At 42.8% G+C, this 23,055-nt stretch overlaps 1 protein-coding gene across 1 annotated transcript in view; it reads right to left on the minus strand.

Annotated features, from left to right (window-relative positions):
• The window catches only part of GOLGA2 (golgin A2), an 81,210-nt gene that overhangs the window by 37,668 nt on the left and 20,487 nt on the right, over nt 1-23,055 (minus strand). The window contains exons 3-7 of the mRNA XM_068247961.1: nt 20,718-20,798; nt 10,889-10,996; nt 6,468-6,508; nt 2,111-2,174; nt 401-457 (exon numbers count right to left, since the gene is read on the minus strand). Coding sequence (XP_068104062.1) covers nt 401-457; nt 2,111-2,174; nt 6,468-6,508; nt 10,889-10,996; nt 20,718-20,798 — 351 coding nt within the window. The remainder of the gene's footprint in view (nt 1-400; nt 458-2,110; nt 2,175-6,467; nt 6,509-10,888; nt 10,997-20,717; nt 20,799-23,055) is intronic.

Here is a 23,055-nt window from a genome sequence, read left to right on the forward strand (position 1 = left end):
GTCATTACCTGATCAGAAAGGGATCTATTGGATCGAATCCCTCCACACATCGTACACAGATTTTCAATAGCTGCGCAGAGCTTCTCTCACCTCTCCACCTCCCGGGCTTCCTCCGGTCTCGTCACGCTCAGGGAGCTGTGTGTCCCTGTCACTATTATTCTGTTTTTGGTCCCTAATAGGAGGTGTGGCCTAACACTACCCATTGCTACCAGCATACTACATAGAATGTAGAAATCTGACTAATGTAGATAGGAAATACGCATGAAGCAGAAAAAAAATTTGGTCTTTGGCAGTTAATTTAGTGAGAAGACAGCTCTGCAGCAGAAACTGAATCAACAATCCTGAAAATTAACCATAAGAATGCTAAATCTGGCTGGCCATAAACCAGCATAAAACTCACCTCTGCTTCTGGGCCACTGGAAGAGTTAAGGTTTTCCCCATTTATATAAGAATTGCTCTGAAAGAGAAAAAAATAGTCACCAACTTGATTTTTAGTATCGTATAAGTGAAGACAAGAACTAAGACAGCACATGGAACAAGGATTCTGATTAGTAACTCTAGGTTGTCCAGTATCCTTCTCAAAGATATCAAGAATCTGTTAAGAGGAACTGCAATGACATTTACTGGAATGCAGTAAATTATTCAGGATACCCACTTTTACATGAAATATCCTGGTTTCAGTATCAGAGACACTTTATTTAGCTCTATAGTGCTGTATATAGGTATGTAGCTCCTCCCTCCCACTGAGATTTAGCCTCGGCTGTTAATTATGCAGAATCCCCCTCCCCCAGCATTCTAGGAGACCAGAAATATTTCCTACCATTATTAAATTATGGTATGCGTGCTCCTTCTTAGCAATGCCAGTATGCTCTAATAATATGCAATTGTAGCATCCTACTGTCTCTTAAATGGATTGATGCACAAAATGGGAGGCATCACCTCCCTGACAAAAAGTTGTAAAAAAGCTTATGCTTAAGAAAGTACGTTTTAAGTTCTTAAAGGTTTGTCCCATGGAAGTTATTATGAAGGATTGAAGACTGTACATATGCATGTAAAGCGCTGAAGGCTGGTCTGTGAATGGTCAGCAACGTTATTCGGTGAGCTTGCATCTTGTCTAATGCATGCTGGTTGAGGCAATGGTTGTTTAGCAGCACGGAGAGGAGGTGTGAATAATCGGGTGGAAATCCCTGGCTGGATTACGCTATGTTTTCTCCTATTTTTGTTTCTGAGTTTAACAAGACAGTGTAAAGCAAGCAAGATCGCATTGGAATCTGTTACCAAAGCCTGTTTGCAGACCTGTAATCCAATCAGCCACTAACGCCTGTGAGCGTATTTTATATTGCCACTTTGTGGATTGGAAGTCTAATATTATTGAGAAGTGATTCAAGGGAATGCATACACTCTTTGTCTGATGGACTTTAGTGGACTTAACTATGCTGCTTTGTAGTATGTGAGCGCTGCATAAGCTCTGCTACAGATATTTTGAACTGGCTTTAGAATTCTCCATAAATGAACATTCCCCCAAAATCACTTGACAGTACTAAAGATCTTGACACCATTGATTTTTTTTTAAAAAGTGAAAGAGGAAAGATTTTACATTGGCCAAAAGTAGACTAAATGAATACATTTGCTTTTTTTTTTTCTTTTTTTTAACAATATTCAGGTTTAAATTATGTTATTGTTAATTACAGTTTCTCTTTTAAAAACTGCAATGAATTATTGGTGCTCCAAAAATAATTTTGCAATTCAACTTCTCTGCATTTCAGCTCAACCCAGTTCTTAATGTCTGAAAAGGCATTTAAGCTCAAACAGCAATCTCTCCCCCCCCCCCCCCCCCCCCCCCCAATATGGATATAAGTAATAAGGAAATCTAACACACCCAGTATGCACACCGTACCTCAACTAGCCTTTGCAGAGCCAGTCAAATTGAAAACTCAAATACTTGCAAAATTCCTCATAGCATATACTCATCTGAACAAAGTATTTGTTTTTATCTGTAAAAGTTGATAACCTTAGTACTATAGCGGCTGGTCTTCATAATGTGGGTAAAGAAAAAACACAACACTACATGTAACATTTTGTTCTGTAAAGACACAAAACATTCACCTACTTGTGACACTAGACCATTCAGCTGTTCGGAAAGCTGCCGTAGACTGTCTGTCGATGAGACGAACCTGCTAAATAATGCACATCATAATCACTGCTCTGGTTCCTCTCAATTTGTAGTATAATTAATTCTGTGCTATGTTTAACTAGAAAGGCTGCAAGCAGAGTGAGTTAAAGGAAACAAACTTCAAAGTACTCTATTCTTTCTCACTCATTTTACTCCAACTCCCACCCAAGAGTTTGAACTGTCCCTTCCCTACAAGACTCTTCCACCTGTTCACATGCATTTACTTACTCTGCCACTTCTCCCTCTGGCCCCCTGATGGCAGTGTCTGGTAAACAGTAGAGGGGTCTCAATTCATTCTAAGTTACAGATTGCCAAGCAAGCTCATAGTGAACCAGAACGCCTAAAAGTGTGTAAGGGGCTGAAAGAGGCCAAAAAGCCTCCTCACTAAGATGCTATACAAAACAGAAGTCTATAACTTGGCAGCAACTAGACAAGGTGAGAGGCTGGGTATCCTGGTGCTTGTTGCAGCTATGCTTTTTGGTGGAGGAGTACAATAAGGAGTGGAATCACTAATAATTTGACAGTCAGCATAGAGGGTGAGCAGTCTTGATATCGGAGTGTGGAGGGTTCACACTTGAAGCGTATCACATATGGTGGTGTCAATCTACGGAGTCATGCTATGTGTTGTTGTTTATGTACATAACGGAGTATAAAGACACAGGAAGTTGGAGACTGGTGGACTTTTGATTGAGAGCGCAGCGTCCGTGGATGTGAACACTGAAAGCACTTTATGTTTGGTGAAAAAGGACTGCGATCCAATTTAAGCTATATATTTTTTTAGGTGGACTTGAAGTGGTTTGTTAGGGGCCCGTAATCACATGTTGCATGTCAATATAACCATTTATGGTATTGCATTGTACACTATAGAGCGCACGTTCACGTTTTAAGAAGTCTGCCTTCTTAAAACACAAGGCATTTGTGATTATTCAGGTTGGAGTGAAATCTGAGGAGTTCCACAATTCAACACTAATGAATATGCAAATCATCCCATCGTTGTCCCTGTAAGCCAAACACACCTCCAGAACCACTGGAATGTAATAATATGTCAGCTTGTAACTATATAGAGCAAAATGAATTCAGCATGCATACAGCCCGTTTTGGATTGGTTAATCCTCATCGGTGCATGGCATGAATTAATATGGCTCTTATCACTTATGAACTGTGCTGACAGAGTATTTTATTGCTTGCTGGTGGCTTAGAGGGTATTTTATTGACAAGATGTGAAATGTCCTCTAAGAGAAAACTTAGGAGATAAATTGAATTAGGGCCAATGTGTCTCCACACTGTATGGAGGTATGGTTCTGATCCAGTTCTGAAACCTGCCTGAAGAACCACCTGCTCATGGCCAGAGACAGAGGAGAGTGCTCCATCCTGATACTGCTAGACCTTTCTGCAGCCTTTGAAACAGTTGACCATGACATCTTGATAAAACAGGCTACAAGAATACTGCGGCATTGATGGCATAGTTCTTCAGTGGTTCCAATCCTTCTTGAGTGTCCACCTAACCACTTAAGGACCAGGCTATTTTTTAAGTATCTGTGCTGCGTGGGCTCTCCAGCCCACAGCACAGATCATATAACAAGCAGGGCGACCAGACTTCCCCCCCTTTTTTCCCCGACTAGGGGGATGTCCTGCAGGGGGGGGGGGTCTGATCGCCGCCACTCTGTGTGGCCGAGCGCAGCGATTTCCGCCCTCTCTGCCCTTAGCTCCCTCTCGCTATGGGCTGCGCGGGACGGATATCCGTCCTGCGCCGCCTAGGATAGGCTTCAGCCGATCAGATGCCGGCGATCCCCGGCCAATCAGAGGCCGGGATCGCCAATCTCCTTTACGGCGCCGTATGATGTAAACGGCAGGAATTTCTTCCCCGCGTGTTTACAATTAGCCTGCGAGCCGCGATCGGAGGCTCGCAGGCTGTTCACGGACACCCTCCGTGAACTGACATGGAACGGCTGCTCGCCATGGTAACACCACTTCGACCTGCCGACGCCTATTGGCGTTAGGCGGTCGTTAAGTGGTTAAGTATGGGGTGCCACAGGGCTCAATCCTTTCTCCCCTGCTTTTCACAATTTACATGTTACCGCTTGGAAAACTAATCCAAAAACATGGCCTGACATTCCACTGCTATGCGGATGACACCCAACTATTTATTTCCTTCAAGCCTGGTGTGACAGACCCAACTCCAACTATAAATGCCTGCTTACGCGAACTACAACAATGGATGAGTAACGACTGGCTGAAACTAAATGCAGAAAAAACTGAAGTCCTTCTGATCGGAGGGCAGCGCATGACAAAACAACTTAACTTGCAGTCTTCACCACTGGGAATAGGAGGCACGGATCTACACAGCTCTGATCATGTGCGTAGCCTGGGAGTTCTAATTGATGGGGATTTAAACTTCAGAACTCACATCTCTGCTGTGGTGAAATCATCCTATTTTCACCTAAAGAACATCGCAAAAATCAAGCACCTCATCCCCCCAGAAGATCTACCTACTTTAGTTCATGCCTTAATTACCTCCCGACTGGACTACTGCAATGCTCTCTACACCGGCCTTCCAAAAAGGACTTGTACGACCTACAGCTGATACAGAATACGGCTGCCAGACTATTAACCAACCAACCCCGTCACTGCCACTGGCTACCAATAGAATGGAGGGTCCTATTCAAGATTGGCCTACTGACATTTAAATCACTAAATAATCTGGGCCCTGGATACATGAAAGAAATGTTGCAGCTGCGTGGCAATCCCCGCAATCTCAGATCCACAGGTTCTAATAATCTAGTCATACCCAGAGTCCACTTGGAAACTTTTGGTCCCAGAGCCTTCTATCATGCTGCTCCTACGTTTTGGAACTCCTTACCACAACAGATCAGGACAGCTCCATCTCTGGACATGTTTAAATCCAGACTGAAAACGCACCTGTTCAGTTTGGCATTTGCAGAAATATAACTTTTGTTGTGTGAATACTTCATCCAACTACCAATTGTGCAGCGCTGCGTAATATGTTGGCGCTTTATAAATTCAATAAATAATAATACCAACTAATGAATCTGAGAGAGCCTAAGCGCTTTGTGTCCTATGGGAGAAAAGCGCTATAGAAATGTTATTGTATTACATAAGAAGAAACTTGAAGTTTCGAAAGCTTGCAAAGGAATCTTGTACAGTTAGTCATTAAAGGTATCACCTAAATAACTTGTTATTTCTTCGGATTCTCTCCATGACCAATACCGGACCACACGCAACTGGCTTCTCCACACTGGGCGGTTTTTTATTTTATTTTATTTCAACCCACCTCCCCGGGATCCAGATGCTGGCAGCCATTCTTCTTCTGGTCCTCGGAGGCCCTGGTTCCCTCAGGTGAGATCGCGGTTTGTCATCATGACGGCGATCTCACTATAGGGCTATAACGCCATCCAGAAGGAGAAATGCAGCGCTGGATCCCAGGGAGGTAAGTGCAAGACTGCTTCAGATCTCTCTGCGGTGTGATTTTTTTCCCATAGCTTTAGGGCCTAAAAGCATGTGAAAAAAATTGCACCGCTTTTAGACCCTAAAATCCAGAGATAATCATACCGCCGGGGAGGTTAAAAGTTTTTCTCTAAAGGGGCCCATACACTCAGCCGATTTTCTGGCTGACCGATCGATCGAAAATCGGTTGGCCAATCGACCGATTTCGATGGATTTCCATTGAACTGGCAGGGTGGAAAATTTAGGTCGATCTGATGAGATTGCTTATCAATTTGCATTGGCCTTAATGGAAATCTAATGGCAAAAAAATGCCATCAGATCGAATTTCAATAGATTTCAAACTGAAATCTATTGGAATTCTATCCTGGTAAAAAATGTTTTAAAAACGCATCAGATAGATCATCAGATGCATTTCTTATCTATCTGCTGCCAATCTGACGAGTGTATGGGCACCTTCACTTATGGGTTTAGATGGAACCAGCAGCTGTCAGGTAATTGATTGACACACTAATTCCCTCTTCTGTAGTGAAGATTTAGATGTTAATCTTATTAATGCTGGACACACAATTTAGATCTCTAGCAAGTCCGATCTGCTTCCGACCATGAAAGGGATCGATTTTGTGCAGTACGGATCTCAAAATCGATCCCTTTCACGATCTAAAGCAGATTGGACTTGCTGGAAAATAACAAGTTCAAGATTAGTCTGATGTGAAAATAGCATGTGCATCAGTCTTAAAGGAGGGGGTAGAAAGGTATTTTTTCTTTTATTTGCTATAGTTTGAGTTTTACACCTCTGCAACATAATACACACACAGTGGATTACACCTACCTGTTTCCATCTGCCACCTTTGTACCATCGTGGTCATTCTGCTGGATGACAAGAAAACAAGAGTATTACCAGAAGTCAGGAGGGTTCAGACCAGAGAAAAGCAGAGGAGAGTTACCAGGTCACTAAATGATCTATGGACAGACAGCATAAGCCAGGGCAGCATGCTACATCAGGCGCGGCAGCAGAACAAACATAAAACGAGACAACACAAATCACTATAACTGGGCATAAACATGCACCTGCTTTGCACAAGTATGTGTCTGTTTAAACAACATTACCAAAGAGGTCTACTACATTAACCACTTCGTCCACAGGTCAGTAGATATACGTCCTCTGGGACTTCATCTAAGCCACAGGTCAGTAGATATACGTCTTGTAGCAGAAGCAGTGTTGTGCAGGATTGGTCTTGCTCCTGTGCATATTTTTGGCACTATTTGATGCAGGACTAAGGCCGGGTTTCCACTGCTGCGAATACAGGCTTCCCCGCCCACGAATTCGGATGGATTTCAGCAGCCTATAGAAGTCTATGAGAGCCATCCGAATTCGTGGCCGAGGAAAAATCTGAGGCCCTGCAGCATAATTTCGTCCGTAGCTGTCCGAATCCCATAGCCGTGCATAGCGCGGCTAGAGGGATTCGGCTGCGAGAGGCAACAGCTGTGCCGGCATCGCGTCTCGCAAGACGCATGCCGCCGCACAAATGGAAACCTAGCCTAATTGGTGAATAGGAATATAAGTTTCCTAAGCTAATGAGATTGATTTTTACTATTAAAAATACTTGTATTTTCTCATTTCATAGTGAAAAACACACTTTGTAGCACTATTTCAGAATCAAATATCTTCACCATAAATTGTGACAGGAACATAATCTAAGTTTTGTGATAAGCGGTAAGAATAGCCAAACAAAATGTGTGTTTTTTATCGACAGTAGCACTTTTTATTTTTAAAGTGGAATTGGTAAAACTGAGAAATACATGTTTTATCTATTTTTTTCTTTGTTTTCCCATTAAAATTCATAGAAAACAAAATTGTTTGAGGGAAAAAATGGCATACAATGAAAGCCTAGTTTGTCTTGAAAAAAACAATATATATTTCATTTCTGTGTCATAAGTAGGGATAACGTTATTTCTGATTAAATAGGGACATAGCTAAACTGTCAAAACTGCTCTGGTCAATAAGTTGAAAACAAGGTCTGGATGCGAAGTGGTTAAAAAAAACAACAACAACAACAACAAAAAACAAAAAGCAGTCCTCCCATTTTCCATCAGGATTATTTTTACTGTTCAGTGTGCAACCTCCAATAACACATTTTAACCATGTTTTAAAGCTGACTTATAACTGCTCGAATGGCCAAAAAGGTTTGGCAAGCACGATTCAAACAGAACCAGCCAATTAGCAGCTCTTCTGCAGCACTTCCTTTCATCAGGGAAAGTGGCTGCAGCATCAGCCAATACATCCAAATAACCTCCCATGTAATTTAGGCTTCCACCACTCAACTTGGCACTGTACTTTAATCAGGAGCTCTGCTTACCCCACATTTAATTTTTTTTAGAAAAAGCTGGATAGTTTTATACACAGCTTCCCCATCCCCTCCTTTAGCTGATTGTTGGTTAGCTGCCCTGACCAAGTGTTGCCTAGCATGTGTGCCTAGATGGAGAGGATTTCAGAGCAGTGCTTGGCACTCTATTCATCTAAATGAAATAGCATAATCTACATGCCAATAGGACTAATCACCTGGATGATCACAGCTAAACCAGTGGCTTCAAACTGAACTCTAAACACATGGAAGGGAATTTAAATAAACACAACAGCTCTTATTCAATTCATTATATCCTCTAAGTTTTCCCTTAGAGATAATGTTTCATCTTCTATTTAACCCTTTAGCACCCACTGTATTTAGAGGCTTGCAAGTGCTCTAGACCAATTGGTTTTAGCACATTTTTTTCTTATTTCTTACTTGTTACATTCCCTTGCTTCTAATGAGCACTGCTGTAATGTGTATTCATGGCCGCTTGTCACTAGGAGCAGTGTGAGACAATAACAGAGGACTTCTGCTTTCACTTTCTATATTTTCTGCTTGTAGAGAGATCAAAGCATTCCAAGAATTTACAGCACAACGAGTTCTGCTGACTGAGGTAAAAATCAGTGCACCTATTCCAAACGAGAACTCTACTGAAGTTGCTTATGGGTTAAAAGAATATTTCAGCAATTGAAAACTTACTGAAAGATACGTGAAAAACAACTGTCAAAATTATTTTCTTGCTTGCTGATAGGGAATTTTATTGATAAGATGTGAAATGTCACCTAGGAGTTAAATCGATTTGAATAAGGGCAAATAGGTCTCTAGGTTTTAGATGCAATTCCAAGAACAAGTAGACAAAGAATGTAAAGGATTCCTAGTTTACTTTTCAAGAAAACAAGTTTGTTGGCTATAGAACAGGAGTAGGGAACCTATTGGCTCTTTTGATGGCTACATCTGGCTCACAGACAAATCAGTAGGAGTTGATTCAATAAGGTACACTGATCAAGCAGTGCAGCTTAGTGTGGCAGAGAAAGTAACATTTTCAAAGTAGGCACCCTACTGCTGTAGCATGCACTACTAACTTACTCACCCCCCCCCCCCCCAAACTAACAGCTGCTCCAATTGTCCCACCCTGGACCGTCAGGTCCAGTGACTTTGTAGGACGAGATCCCCGCACGTTGATTGGCCCAATAGGCTGCCTGTCACTTGACAGGCAGCCTGTTGGGCCAAAGTGCGGGGATCTCATCCTACAAAGTGAATCAATCCCCAAGTCAGTTAGCTAATTACACAAGCGGTTAGTCTGCATTTTTCCTTTTTTTTGGCTCTCGGGGAAATTGCTGATGTTGCTGAAAACCAGGAGAAGCTGAAGACGTGTCTGACACTTCCGCTGCCCAGAGGATCAACTGTATATACATCACCATGGCAACAGGGGCGTGAGCCCTCTGCTGCGCATGCACACTGTCCCAGTTTGAAACATATGGTATGGCTCTCACGGAAATACATTTTACAATATGTGGCGTTTATGGCTCTTTCAGCCAAAAAGGTTTCAGACCCCTGCTATAGAACCATAACTCCTCAGAGCCATAAGGGCCCATTCACACTGGCAAACATTTTGTGCTGGTGATTTTACCACGATTATTGCAGTAAAATCGCTGTACACTCACGATTTTTGAGTGATCGCAATTAGGGCTTTTTAGCATGCTAATCACGTTCACTCTAGAATTGCAGAAAAATGCATGCACCACATTTTGCATTTGCTGCTAATCGCAAATCGCAGGCAGTAGATCGCTGCCATATCATTAGTAAGGTGCTAGCAATTAGGCGTTCGTGTTAATCGTCCGCTAATCGGCCCAGAGAGTGGCCTAAAGACTCATCTACACAATACGATGCTTTGTGTGATTCGATTACGAGTCTATTTACGATCCGATTAAATCAGACATGTTCGATTGGGATTTGATTCAATTCCATTTGCCATTGCAAAACAATGGCAAATCGAATCCCGATCGGACATGTCGGATTTAATCGGATCGTAAATAGAATCGTAATCAAATCGCACAAAGAATCGCATCGTGTGGATTGGGCTTAAGGAGTCAGAACACCTCATCTGCATACTCATTCTGGGTCAGTGATTTAGAGACAAAGGAACAGCACAACAGCCAAGGAAGTAGCATTTTTAAAGGAATGCCAGTAATGGCGTATTTTATATTTCTTATGTCAGGTTTCCTCTCACACCTGGACCTCAGGAGTAAAACTATGTCCAAAAAGAAGCTCAGGAAAGTTGCTTTCTGCTTCTCAATGGTTGAATGAAACCCAGGTAGTCTCTTGGAAGTCCAAGTATGTAGGCACATAGCATGTTATAATAATCCTGCAGGCACTAAGTGCATGCTTACAGTAATAGGCTGTGTTTGACTCTTTACTGGCTTACTGAACAGGAAGAGCAGAGACTCGAACCCTGGAGTCTCCTTTATCAGAGGTGGAGCCCTTAACTATTACACTTTCCAGCCGTTCCTCAGGTTTGCAGAAAATTGTCCACTAAGACCTGACAATAAACCTGTTTACACTATGGGCAAATTATTTCGAATGTGTGTAGTCTTGTACTTTGGTCTCCTTTTGAAACTTTGCAGATTTCTTTAGGCCTGTGAGTATCACAAAGGAAAACCAGCACCAGATTTCCAATTTCATACATTACATCTGCTATCTATGCAATACCGGCAAACATAAGAGCAGAACATACAATGCAAAGCAAACTGAGCGTCTCCAAGCTGAAACAGAGGATTTAGGTTTTACAGGTCTCAGATCAAAGTTTCCTTGTTGTAGCCACAAGGTGTGGGAAAGAAGAGTTGAAGAAGAGAAAGACTTATTAGAAAGGAATCTTAGTGACTAGTGTGAGGCAACTGCACACCTCAGCCAGTGGATTATCAAAGTAGGTTTGAGTTGGGGTTTTAGAGTTATCCAAGACATCTTCTGATATGATTTCAGCATCAAAAGAAACATCTTGCTCCAAAATAACCTGTTAGGACACACGACATGTATTAGTGACACATGGTAATGAGTTAGAAGGCAACAAACACTCTGCAAACAAAATGGCAGTTAAAGCAGAGATCTCAAAAATCTGAACAGCAAAACATACGATGAAAAAACAAACTAAGGTTATTAACTTGAAGCATTAAAAAGATCATCATCACTACCCAAGTGTTCTAAAATTACTAATGTCTAAGTAGCTCTGTAAACATTTTCCTACATTTCATGTTAAATAGAGACCAAAGCTTTAATTTATTGAGTGTAGGATTTAACTTTCTTTGGAACAAATCAATTGCACAAGGGGTGTCTGATATGCAACAGTGGTTGTGCACTGAAAAAGACTAGAGTATTTTTCTCTGAAAGCAAAAACAGTATGAAAAGCTGTGGTGCCAAAGACAATTACTAATGTTTATAACAAGTTACATTTTCTCTGCTCTCTTCAGACACTTCAGTCAGAGACAGTACACAAAAGCTGCAGAGAGCTTTCTCTCAGGGCACGTTTCCACTAGCCACCACGCGTGGCTGCAAGACGCGCGGTGGCACTTCCTGCTCTGCGGGAAAGCAGACAAATCCCATGAGCCGTGCTATGCACGGCTATGGGATTCGCAGCCTCCCGCACGAAAACTGTGGCCAGTGTCGGCCGAATCGCTAGGGTAAGCGATTCGGCCGGCGGCGCCATAGTTGCCTATGGGAGAGTTTCCCGCGCGATATTCCTGCGGGGAAACTCTCTGAATTCGGCCCGATTTCCATGCTAGTGGAAACAGGCCCTCACACAAACAGTTACACACAGGGTTAACAGATGAAGTGTTCATTCTGCCATCAGTATAGTGTGAAAGGATTTTGATAACAGTAAACAAAGAGGTTGTCAGTGAAATGTATACACACTTCCCAAACATTTCCTATCTCAATAGAAAAAATATTTCAAATCCATAGTGTTCCTTTAACTACTTAAGTACCAAGGTAATTGAAATCTACGCCCCGTTTTGGTGGTTACCTGGCTGGCAGGGCGTAGATTTCAATTAGCCGCCACTGCGCGCATCCGTCGTTTCCGTCGCTCCCGCCGCCTCTTACTTGCTTTGCCTGTCTTTATGATGGTAGAGCCCTGTGTCAGGAGACTTTCATTGGCTCCTGGCCGTGTCTTTCAGTGTCTTTCAATGTAAGCTGCTCCCATTGGGTTACATTGAAAGACAGGGTCATTCTTTATCACCTCAAGCGCAGCACTGGCACACGATTGAGAAACCAAAAGTTTTGGACCGGTTTCAGCAATTTGAGCGACATACTTCCTGGCACAAAAATGCAGCCAATTGAGTCTGCATGTTTGGTGTCAACACGTTTGCAAGTATTAGGCCCCGTTCACACCTGAGCGGGAATCTCACGATTCACGCTCACAGCAAACCGCTAGCGGTTTTTAAAACCGCTTAGCACATGTAATCCTATGGCAGTGTTGTCACTGCCGCGTTAGCAAACGCGTTACCTGCAGCGTTTTGGCTGCGATTCTTGAGCAATTACGATTAGCATATATAGAACCGCTAATCCCGATTGCTCCCAACACGCTATTTTATCCAGTGATTTATCCGTGTTAATCACGGCAGAATCACTTCCACAAAACACTAGCGGTAACCGTTAGCGTTTTAGGTGTGAACTTTTTTACACTATACGCTGAAAAACTCATGCGTTTAACTTCCCATAACAGAGCTAGCTTACAGGGACAACAAGGGATAATTTGCATATTTAGCAGTAATGCATTGTGGAGACATTATATGCTCAATCCAACCTGAATTATCGCAAATACATTCTGTTTTAACCACTTGGCTTACACCCCCCAAGTGACCAGGCTATTTTTTTTACAATTCAGGAAGCTGCAGCTTTAACGGGCTCACTGCAGGGCCCTTCGTAAACAAGTGACCCCCCCTTTTTTTGCCCACCAACAGAGCTTTCTGTTGCTGGGCTCTGATCTCTGCTGTTTGTATTTTATTTTCAGATAAATTAGTGTATTTTTTTCATTACCCCCCTCCCCACCAGCCAATCCCAGCGATTGGCTCTCATAGACATCAGCCTATGAGAGCCGGTAGCTCTCTGAGCCTCCCCGGGGGACAGCAGACTATCACGGCTGTCCCCAGTATAGCGCTGCCTTAGATCACAGCGCTGTACAGTGTAAATAGTCGGTTTCTCCATCAGTCTCCTAGCGGCGATCAGAGCTCCGTCATTCAAGCAGAGATGTGCGCGCATCGGCGGGCTCGATCTCCTGCAAACCACGTCACCGGGACTGCACGCCAATTGGCGTTAGGCAGTCCTGGGGCTGCCGCTGCGTTCACACCAATTGGCGTGACGAGGCCTTTAAGTAGTTAAGAAGGCAAACTTGTTTTGCACTGCATTGTGAAAAAGCTTTCAGTTAAAAACACTGAACTGAGAACTGAGGTAAACATGGACATTATATACATTCTAACTGAAAGCTTTCCACAATGCACTGTTATGGAAAAACGAATCAGTTAAAAAGCACAATGCACTGCACTATGAAAAAATAAAATGCATCTAAATGCAATGCATGGAGTGTAAAAGGGCCCTTAGGGTGGCAGTGTTTTCAAAGGGGGGGGGGGGGGTGGTCAGCAATGACTCCATCCATATTTCTCTAACTGCAGGTTAACTAGCTTGTAGCCGATTTGCCTGAGTTAAAGTCAGATTTGCCTGATTTAAAGTCAGACAGTAACAGTCACACACCAGCACTCAAATAGTTTCCTCTGAGGCAGCCAACAGAAGGACTATACCAAGAACCAGTATACAGTATGTACAGTGCAATACTACTGGAGACCAATGTCTCTTCTTCCCTCACAGACAGCACTGCCTCAGTGTGCCTCTAGGCTGACATCAGTCTGCAAGCATGAAGCGCAGAAAATCAAATCCTTCAAAGGGTTGTACAGAAAATGGAAAATCTTATTCATCAAAGCAAACTATACTAAAGAGAAAGTGTGGTATGACTGAAAAGGTCACATTTGTTTGAACTATGCATTATATCCCATAACGGATTGTTATTGCCCATTTATGATTATGCATGACAGACTTCTTATGAGGTCAGCACTATTGTACAGTAGCTTGGAAATCTCCTATAAATGATGCCATCAAAGTGAGCCAACATGGTCTTGTGAAGTAATACTGGGCACAAAAAAAAGCGCTCATCAGTTCTTTATTACAAAGGAGAAAACAACTCCAGACTTTAAAGAGAGAACTACCGTAAGCATGAAGTGGCTGTATTTTCTCAATAACTTCACTTCATCAAGTAGAGAAATGTTAATACATGTGTATACTTACATTATTTTTTGCTTGCAGTAGATATTGTAATCTAACATCTAAGAACCTCTGAAGCTGTGTGCCCACACCAGATTAAACTCAGCAGAGGGGGTTGTTAAAAGGGAACCTGCACTGAGTATAATTATAGAAAATAAACACATGGTGTACCTGCATATTACATACGGTACTTACCTTGCCATCAGTTCCTCTCAGAAGCTCACCATTTGCTTCTAACAATGATTCCTTCCAGTTCTGACCAGATTTTGCCAGAACTGAAACATATTAGTTGCTGTCAGTTACAACTGAAAGGACAAAATTATGTGCAAGGTAGTGTCCATGTTTCCCTTCAGTTGAACAGTGTGCTGACCTGGATGCTGCAACAGGATCATCACCAGTTTTAAAATTGAGGATGGAGAATTCCATCGATCACAGCGAACAAACAGGACACGGGAGAGGAGAAAGATTGTGGAGTAGACTACACGAGAGGCAAGTATGACAGGTTTATTTTGACTTTTAGTTTCAGTTCAGGTTTCCTTGAAGGAGCCTCTGTAGAGAACCTGGCGTATGTACAGCGACCCCCAATGCCTTGACCAGCGATCAACCTGGCGTTGCCTCCGCAAAGCTACGATTTGCAACAAAGCAGGCAAATATGGGTGCCCAAATTTCCCTGCATTGCCACAAATTGCGGCTTTTATAATGCCACCCACGGCAGTGCCCTTTTTTACTGTAAGGCCCAGTTTACACTTAATCAGTAGGTACGCATTTTATTTTTCTTCTCCATAGCAGTGCATTGTGAAAAAGATTTCAGTTAAAACGCATTAAGTGTGAAAGGTGCCATAGGAAAACATGGGCAGTACTTTGAAAATCAGTTGACCTTTCAGTTATAACTGAGCGCAACTGAATAAGTGTAAACGGGGCCTAAGGCTCCTGCACCCTTCTTTCTTTTTTTCGTCCCAGGAATCCACGCACAGCAACGGTGGGGGCTGGGAGGATGTGGGAAGCCTCAGCAGGATCCAGACACTTCCTTCTTCTTAGGTCAGTATCTTTTTTATTTTATTTGTATATGTACATAAACTTTATTTTGCCTCGAGTACACTTTAAACAAACATTGTTTTGTTTAGTCTCCAAAGCATACTGGGTACTGGGAGCTGGAGCATTATTCACAGGGACCATGGAAGGAGAGAATCTCTCCAGAAACATTTCCCTGCAAATAGCTGAGACTTGCTTTACCTGAATATCCCCCAGAACAAGTACAGCAACAGTTGTGAAGCTGCTCATGTATGAGCCATTACTCCAGAAACAAGTGCTTCACCAGAGAACGGCTTCCATAGTGACAGAGAATGACGTGCCAGCTGTGACTTATGTGCATCCTGTTTGACAAGTTAGGGAGTTGTTGGAATAAAGGATAAGAAGGGAGAAGGGAGCGACGCCTGTGACACAGACACCCGCAGCTCGTTATTTCCCTCCCCCTATCTGTGCCTTTTCAGGAAGTACTACCTATGTACTTATTATAAAGACTAGCTGCAGTCACAGATACACAGCAGTGTGGCATTTAGTGTTCAATCTAACAGCCAATTACTGATAGACATTCCTCTCCTTATAAACTGACTTTTTTGTCCTTGCCCATTGCTATATGAAAATGATCCAAGTAGGAATCAGGATCAGGCAGGTGCCATGGAGCATGTTACAGGAATGCCCCGCTGTCCATGATGGGTTCTCAAAATGTATCTAATAAGACACAAATGATTCAGTGTACTAAAGCAATGCAGAAAATGTCAGAGATACATAGGTGTGTAACAGGGATACTAATAATAGGCCTTTTCTGTTAATAGAACTAGCATACAAGGCTGTTCACAGGCCTACCCTGCTATTACCATATTAAATTATTTTCTCATTTCACTGGCTAAATGGAGAATACTCTTCAAAACTGGCATGCTAAAATTCAAATCCCTATATAACCTAAGTCCAGGATACCTGAAGGATTTTTTTGAAACTGTCGCACCTCCCACAATCTCAGATCAAAAGGATCTAATAACTTCACCACCCTCCAAAGTCCAACTCAAAACCTTTGGAGCCAGAGCCTTCTGTCATGCTACCCCTACCCTTTGGAATGCCTTGCCACGCCCAATCAAGACAGCTCTAACTCTGGAGGTGTTGAAATCAAAACTGAAGTGTCACCTGTTTATCCTAGTATTTAAGATCACATTACTTTCTCCCAGTAACATAACTGTGTACTGATCTGAGACAAATCTATGAGCTTTGGGTCCAACTGGAGAAAATCGCTTTACAAATATTTTGTTGTGGTTGTAGATAAACAACTTCTTACTCGCTTGGACTTTGGCTTGAAAACACTGGGGTGCCTGGCTGTATACATTGCAAATTCCAAAGCACATGTGACAGCTGTGGCTTCATGCAGCACCTCAGTTCTTACTGAACAAGCTCTATTTCTCACACAATATTTTCTACCCACTGTCAGATCACCGCCATGAATAAAAGCTGCCTCTACCCAAACATTTATCGAGACACCAGGCTCTGCGTACAGCAGCATCCCAACACACACAGTCGCTGCAGGAATGTCAGCCTGCTGTCTGGGACAACTGTTAGAACAGAAGTGACACTGATACGCTTGATTTCAAACAAGCTTTATATCCTGCCAGAGTTATTTCTGAGGCGCAACTGAGCAAATGGCAGGATCTTTCATCAGAAGCATGCGACAGATACAATCTGGCCTGCAGAGGCCTAGGCTAAGCAGCAGCAGAAGCAACTAATCCTGTATGGTCACATGGCTGAAAACCAGACAACAAAATGTGTGACGGAGCTACGAGATTACACAGAGGAAGTGAAATACAACGGGAATATTGATTTATATAATGTAAATCAGTGTAATTATGTAATTTACACTGGCTATGTCTATTATATACACACAAACACCATCCTGTATATCAGCTCTGCGTAATAGGTTGGCGCTTTATAAATACAATAAATAAATAAAATAAATAAATATGTATGCAGAGAGAAACCTGGGCAACCAGTTTTAGCGTTAGCTATCCTCCAGATTACATTGGCTGTTGCTTTTTTTTGCTAAACATGTATGTTATATAGCCAGATTGGCAAGCAGTAGGGGCTTGGCCACCTAGTGCAAATCTATATCTTCGCTTAATAGTTTACGCATGCCAGTGGCCCAGCCACCGGACTTTAAAAGGATACCCTAGGTGAGATATACGAAATCATATTTATTTCCTTTTAAACAATTCCAGTTACCTGGCACTCCTCCAGATCCTGTGTCTCATACTTTTAGCCATAGACCTCTGAACAAGCATGCAGCAGATTGAATACTCAGATTTAGGTTCTACTGGATTACTCATATGCTTGCTCCAGGGTTTTGACTCAGACACTAATGCCAGATGATCAACAGGGCTGCCAGGCAACTGGCATGGTTTACAAGGAAATAGATATGGCAACCTCCATATCCCCTCTCACCGCGGGGTCCCCTTAAAGGGATCCTGAAGTGAGAGCGATAGGGAGGCTGACAGTAATTTTCAGCATTCCGGATCGATCCATCCTACCAATTTTGGCTGGAAATCGATTAAAAGATTACTAAAAAAACATTACTGATTCGCAAGGTTGATCAGTCCACAAAATTGAGTAATGTATGGGCACCCTAAATCTACTACATAGGATGTCTGGATACAGAGATCTGGTCACTTCACACTAGCAGTTATAGAGGAAAGTGACAACACGCAAAGGTAAACAAGCAAAATAACAGCACCCATAGGAATCCTTCCTGACACGAGCTCATACTGGCACAGTCCAGCAATGTGTATTGCAGCTGTATGGAGGGGAGGAAGGACAATGTATGGTAAGTGTATGATGAGGCGGCAGCTCAAATAAGGAGGGAAATAACTGTTCGGCGCTCGAATGTAAAGATCTGCGGGCCTTTGAATTGAACCTGAGGTGAAAATAACCTGATGAGAAAAACAATTGTATTTATCCTCCTACTCCTAAAAAGACTTTTTTGTTAAGATACCCCATGGCTCTATTTTATATGTAAACACTGAGGGCTAGTTCATAGTGCTCAGTTGCACTGCAGAATAATTCTGCATGTCAACTCACTGCCCATACAATTCTATGGGCCTGTTCACAGCACTGCATTGTAACGGATCTTGTTATTCTAACTCACTTCATGCAGGCTTTCTAATACTGGCTATGTCCAGTCTGCATTGCAGTTCACACTCATAACGCGTGCATTATGTAACTGACCACTGTGAACCTAACCTTACAAAGTAGACTGAATGTTTTATTGTCTTTGCTCAATGGCAAAGTGTCCTAGAGTTAAAATACATGGACTATATACCGTTTGTTTTGTTTTTCTATAATCTCTACCTGCCCTCAGAAGTTGTATTCTGCAAGGAAAACTGTTATGGCTGTAATTTGCTTATCAGTGAAGTTTACTATATTCCCAACAAAGTACCGACAAGACAAACTATTACTTGCATTCCTAAATCTTAACTTTTTCAGGCAGCAAAATAAAATACCCTGGTTATTAGTGTTTTGTACTGTACATACAGTTTATCTCACATCACACATTGGCTCGGGTATACTTTAAATGACATCATGTGACAGCTGTACATGCTAGATTCTTGGCTTAGATGGCCCTGAATGGCCAAGTTGCATCTAGCAGGTTTAAAGGCGTTATTCAGGGTTTCTTTTGTTTTTAAAGTTTTACTTTAAAAACAAGTCCCCCTGCAGAAGTCCTGTGCCCGCGGCGGGGGACCAAAGTATCCTTGAGCACCAGTGCTCACTTTCAGTTCCACCGATGGTTATGGCGACTCCACTGTCCTGGCCGTCCTCGCTCCCAAGGTTTTCTCGTACTGCACCTGCGCAGTGAGCAGGAGTAAGGATGCGCGCAGTCAGGGCAGTGCAGGCGTAGTGGCCATCGGCTTGAAAGTTGGCGGAACTGAAAGTGAGATGCAGCGGCGGACCGGAGGATCATTTCAGGACGGCGGGGGCACAGGACTTCTGCAGGGGGGCGGTAGAAGCCCCAAGTGAAACTTTTTTTTTAAAAAAAACCTCCTTTAAAGAGACACTGAAGCGAAAAAAAATATATGATATAGTGAATTGGTTGTGTACTATGAATAATAACTAGAAGATTAGCAGCAAAGAAAATATTCTCATATTTTTATTTTCAGGTATAGTGTTTTTTCTAACATTGCATCATTCTCTAATATGTGCAGATTACACAACACTCTGCATTCAAAATGATTCTTTCAGAGCAGTCTGTGAACTAATGACCTCTCCTCTGCCAGAGGAAAAGTAAATAGTTAACTAACAGTTGAGATAATAAAAGTCAGAAAACAGCCCTCTCCCCGACTTTTAAAGTCGTAGAGATAATGGCTTTTTTGTATATAGAGGTAACAACTGGAGTTTCTTAACTCTTCCTGTACTGGAAACAATTAGACTGATGTATCTGATCTTAATGTTTTATTTCTTAGCTGTACTACACATACAAATCATATCATAGTTTTTTTTTTCGCTTCAGTGTCTCTTTAAACATAATAGATTTAAGCCTCTTAACAAAATCATTTAATTTACACTGTACCCAATGAAGCTAGAAGACAGACAGGAAGCTTCTGGTGGTGAGGAGCATGAGCTATGGCACTCTATGGCTACGCCGTCAATAAACCTGTGCTCATTAGAAATCAATGGACCTGCATCCTGGTCTACCTCCTAGCTGCAGACCCGTACACACGGTGGACTGATGTTATCTGTCGGTGATATGGACCCAATCCCTTATGCAACAACAAATTACACTTGTGATTTTTTTTTTTTAAGGAGGAATTAGACAGGCTCTTCTCTCTAAGAACGCACAGGGTGCATTTCTCTGTTTCCCTTATGTCCTGTACAAGAGTTAAGGTTCACTTTAAATTTGTGTTTATCGATATGTCAGCAAAATACACAATACCTCCTAGATTCACTGGGTGAGTAAAAAAGGTCATATTTGTTTACAACTACCAGCATGGAGTGTTCATGAAATAGGGGTGGTGGTATAGTCTGCTGTAGTCAGATTGCTGTAGCCACACATCCTAAGCAGTGCATCAGATTTAGTTTTTGGTGAATTGTTGGGGAACAAATGGATGACTGTACTATGTGTGTAAATACAGCTATCCTTCAACATTGTAACACACGTCCCCTACCTGCATGTCCCTTTGCATCACGGCATTGCCATTTCCACCAAAGCTCAGTACAAAAAAAAAATGCAATAACTGTCCCTTGGTGATATTTACTAACAAAAAGTATAGACCAAGCACAAAAGTACAGTACATAGTGCAGCCAACAATGCCGGAAAAAAAAACAGACACAGCAAGCAAGGAAGCACAGGCAGCGCCATCATGAGCAGATCACCATCCTCCAAACTGACACCTCACCTTCATATCTGCCAGTGTGGGGATGGATACCCCATTGGTTCTATGAAGATCTGATACCAGCTCCTTCAAAATGGAGGAAACCTGAAGGTGGCAAGAGAGAGAAAGAGAAAGAAGGAAGAAGACCGATAAACAGAGGAGAGACCTAATCATTTCATCATAGTCTGGTAATATCTCAAGTCTTCCCAATAAATACATGCAAGAAAAGGAGCACTAACACTTTAGCGCTACAAAACAGTTCTGTAATAGAAGGTAGGCAGGATGCACCAAGACACAGCTGGATACATAAAATAAAAAAAAACAAAAAAAAAAAAAACATTGCTATAGGAAAATCAATCCAGAGAGCAGAGTGGTGGACTGTGGATAATCAATCCAGAGACGAAGAGGACTGTGGGTAAGACTGTGGATTGTGAGTCCAAAGCAGCTATTCAATAGTTGACTGGGTTTGGGGGGTGCATTTCACCTAAGACAGTGATCTACACTACACACTTGGCTCTCCAGCTGTTAAGGAACTACAAGTCCCACAATGCATTGCAGGAGTCTGACAGCCACAGTCATGATTCATACAGGCAAATGCATTCTGGGACTTGTAGTTCCTTAACAGCTGGAGAGCCAAGTTTGCAGATCACTGACCTAACAATATGAGAGAGAGAGAGAGAGAGAGAGAGAGAGAGAGAGAAGACAAGGGGGCGTTCCTGGCACAAGTTTAGGAGAAGTATTTTGCTAATTAGTCCCTCTGAAAATTTCACAGCCCATCACACAATATAACAGTATCTGCATATGAGGGTGTCCTTGCTACAGACTGTACACACTTTCTATTCCTTTAAAAAGGATTTCAGGATTCCAGTACAAAACATTTAAACACAATGATTAGCAACCAAATAGAAACCAGCTTTCCATATCTCAAAGCAGTAAGACCTGGCAACTACGGGAATCTGCGCAGTGTTGCCATTTGCAATTTTGGGCACTGTTGCAAAGATCAAGGTTGGTATCGGTTCTACTCAAATCTATTTAACAAGAAACTAACTACCATCCGTCAACCCCCCCCCCCCCCCCCCCCCCCCCCCTCAATGGAGCTCAGGATATTGGCACCAGTCTTGGCTTTGTGATAAGGGATAGGAACAAAACTCAGCTATGACATGGCGAACCTCAGTGTTAAGATCAGTGTTAAGACCACTGCACTAGCAGCATTTTGCAATCAGATTCAGATTCCTTCTGGAAAACCACTAAGTACTCAACACACGTATGAAAACCATGTAGGGGATGTTTCCATTAGTGCGCTGCATTGGCAGCGTTATTGTTCCCAATCACATGCATCATACCTGCTTCATTTTTCGTGCACCGGATTGCCGTACATCCGTTCAATCTCGGCAGAATCGTAGTAGTGGAAATAGAAATAAACGCAAACACGTTTCTTAGTGGAAAAGGGCCCTGAACGTGTCAACTCACAAATCAAAGCAAATCATTGGCCAAAGACAGAAGATCAGGACTGGTGACGGCTGATCATTTATTGAACCCAATCTTTTACATCACAACACGGAGGTGTGGCTCCCTTTAAAACAGAGCTAAACCCAGAATTTCCTCTCTGCTCTAAAAGATAAGCAATAGCATAATAACCTTTAACCACTTTGTCCACTGCTACAGTATATCCACGGCACCCTCCAAGCCACAATGTCGTAGATATACTGACTACGTTTGCAGACCTGCTGTGCACGATCGGGTGCGCTTCAGAGCACCCCCCCCCCCCCCCCCCGGCACTTTCAGCTGCATTACTAATTGGTAAAAGGGAACTTGTTGCCAATTAGTCCACCCCACCCCCCCACCCTTCCCATGAACGATCGCTGCAGTAGTCAACTGCAGCGATCCTTCATCTGTCCCCCTCCGTGCAGAAATCATAAAAAAAAAAACCTGATGACATCATCAAGCCGGGACCCAGGTAACCGGCATTACGCGGCTGACTGCAGAGCGGGGAACGGAGGCTCGGACTTCAGGATAGTCACAGAACGAGGTAAGGTGAGGTTTTTTTTATGATTTCTGTAAGGAGGGGGCTGTCTGATATGGGGGGGGGGGAAGACATCTGGCTATCAATAATGGGGGGCGGGGTAGGATATGTAAAAGGGGGGTACACATTTATTGGGTAATCCTGATCCCAGGGACACATCTGGCTGTAAAGAGGGGGCGCATCTGTCAATCTATTCTGGGGGTGGCAAACACAGGGGACACATCTGGCTATGCTGGGGGGCTGATATTGGGGACACACCTGGCTATACGGGGGGGGGGGGGGTGATACTGGGGACACATCTGGATATCTACACTGGGGCGACTAACTGGTGGCGCAGTT

Source organism: Hyperolius riggenbachi, chromosome 8 (genome assembly GCF_040937935.1).
Source record: "Hyperolius riggenbachi isolate aHypRig1 chromosome 8, aHypRig1.pri, whole genome shotgun sequence".
Classification (NCBI taxonomy): Eukaryota; Metazoa; Chordata; class Amphibia; order Anura; family Hyperoliidae; genus Hyperolius; species Hyperolius riggenbachi.